Source organism: Pteropus alecto, unplaced genomic scaffold, assembly GCF_000325575.1.
Source record: "Pteropus alecto unplaced genomic scaffold, ASM32557v1 scaffold251, whole genome shotgun sequence".
NCBI classification, from domain to species: domain Eukaryota; kingdom Metazoa; phylum Chordata; class Mammalia; order Chiroptera; family Pteropodidae; genus Pteropus; species Pteropus alecto.
The window spans coordinates 379,301-381,438 of NW_006431048.1; the positions used below are offsets into that span (position 1 = coordinate 379,301).

The 2,138-nt window shown below is 46.2% G+C and overlaps 1 protein-coding gene across 4 annotated transcripts in view; it reads left to right on the plus strand.

Moving 5' to 3' along the window:
• PLA1A (phospholipase A1 member A) overlaps nucleotides 1-1,744 on the plus strand; it is a 32,343-nt gene extending 30,599 nt beyond the window's left edge. For 2 of the 4 annotated variants that reach the window (XM_025051878.1, XM_006905586.3), the window contains one exon: nucleotides 1,557-1,744. In XM_025051878.1, coding sequence (XP_024907646.1) covers nucleotides 1,557-1,725 — 169 coding nt within the window. In that variant the 3' untranslated portion in view covers nucleotides 1,726-1,744. The remainder of the gene's footprint in view (nucleotides 1-1,556) is intronic. The other 2 variants (XM_025051871.1, XM_025051884.1) reach the window with 2 other exon arrangements.
• Nucleotides 1,745-2,138: the final 394 nt, after the last annotated feature.

Sequence of the window (2,138 nt, forward strand, 5' to 3'; positions counted from 1 at the left end):
GTTCTTTCCCACTTTATATAGCTTTAGAAAAACCCAAGATTTTCTTCTAATTAGAAATTTTACTTGGGCCAAGTCCTCAGGCTACTCACAGAGTCCTTCATACTCCAAGTTTGCAAGCTTCTTCATCCAAACGGCTTCTTAAAGCAAACGACTTTCTTATTTTTTCCTCTGAAATATTTCAAAACAGTTCTGAAATTTATTATAAAAGAAGTAGCTTTTTAAACAAAGTTATACAGGATCTTCCTCAAAAGGAAGAAACAAACTATATGATTAACCCTGGGTTACAAAGTACATGAAGAAGACATTTCATCACCACAGACACCAAAAAGGAAAGGGCAAACACGCTGGCTGAATCATGTTCCCACTCTTCCTCTTCTGCACAGTCCCCACAGCCTCTGAGTTCAGAGAGGACTCGAAAGGGTTGGCGACCAGGACCAGGGCACAGGAGGCAAATCCCTTCCCTTCTCTCCCACAGAACACCCTCGAAGCTCTGTGAGGTGGGCCTGGCCTGTGCCAAGCTTGGTGACTTTCTTGGCTGGCCTCTTTTCTCTAAACTGAGTCTTGCCTTTGTCTAGGGTCCCACAGGCCTTTTTGTAGCACCTCTCCAGGTTGATCATGTCATACTCTGCCCTCCATCTTTGTCATCGGACTCGGATCCAAAGCGGTTCCTGAATCTTACAAACCAGTGGGATTCGGAGGGTCAAGGCCAACGTGGCAGGTTAAGAAAGACCTGGGTCCTGTTTTCACTCTGGGCCTCCAGGCTTAGTCAACACTACCAAACCGGGTGATTGAAGCTCATAGCTAGCACGTGAGAGAGCCAGGCTTTGGACCCGGGGCTGTGTGAGTCCAAAGCCACACAGCTGGGAAGAGACAAAAGCTGGATTTCACCTCAGCTCTGTCTGGATTCGAGACCTATATTTTTGTTTGTTTCTTTGTTTTTTACCACCCTTACGTTCATACTCAGTCTAAAATAGCATAGCCCTGAAACAGGGATCCCCTCTCCCCGGGCCGTGGACCGGTACTAGTCTGTGGCCTGTTAGGAACCGGGCCGCACAGCAGTAGGTGAGTGGTGAGCAAGCGAAATTTCATCTGTATTTGCAGCCTCTCCCCAGTGCTAGTATCACCACCTCACCTCCACCTGAGATCATCAGGCATTAGATTTTCATAGGAGCACTGGTGCCAGAAGGGTTGGGGACCACTGCCCTAAAAGAGGGCTCTACTTCTAGGTTGGTGGATCTGAGAGTTAGGATCTTTTCTAACTAAAAATCTAAGAACGAGGGACGTTTTTCCAAATATGAAAACCCCAGAGCTACTATTTTGCTGCAGTGTCCACTTGTTTACTTTCAAAAATGAACAAATATTTTCTGACTCATATTCAAAGGTGTGGGTGTGTGAGCAGAGGGGCTAGTGGAAGAGATACAAAGGACTGTGGTCCCCACCTTCAAAGAGCTAATTCTTATGTGTGACAGCTGACCAGTGCTGCCAGCAGAGCCCCATAGGAGCCAAGGGGAAGCAAAAGCCAAAGTCCTATGACTTACTCTCCCTTTTCCTTGCAGACCTAGACAGCAACTGCACGGGAAAGGAGTCCTAGCTCACCCCGATCCTCAGTGCCAGATACACCAAGTGAACCTCAAGTTTCAGGCCTCCCACCGGGCTTGGAGAAAAGACCGTACTACAATCGTTGGGCAGTTCTGCACTGCTCCTTTGCCCGTCAATGACAAGTAAGCCTAGCATCCGCCCTGACCCAGACACACCCACGAAGGCCAGTCCTGACCTTAGTGAGGTGATACTTGAGGTGCGATCTCATCCCAGTGATTAGCTTCTCTGATGCAGAAATGACAAAGACCTAAGGTTTTCCTGAAACTCCTATAAGGCCATCTTGGGTTCAGAATATTAGGAAGCCGAAGAGGGTAGACTTTAAATCCTCATCCCCACTTCAGTACAAGAAACTCCATTTTATCTGAATACACACACACACACACACACACACACACGTGTGTGTGTATATATATTCAGATAAATTATATATATAATAATGTTTATTTGGTTTCTATATAAGATTTTATTGGAATAAAGATCGCTAACTGCATTTCCCCCTTCTCCTTAGCCTCCATTTTTCACATTCATGGCTGTGGAGA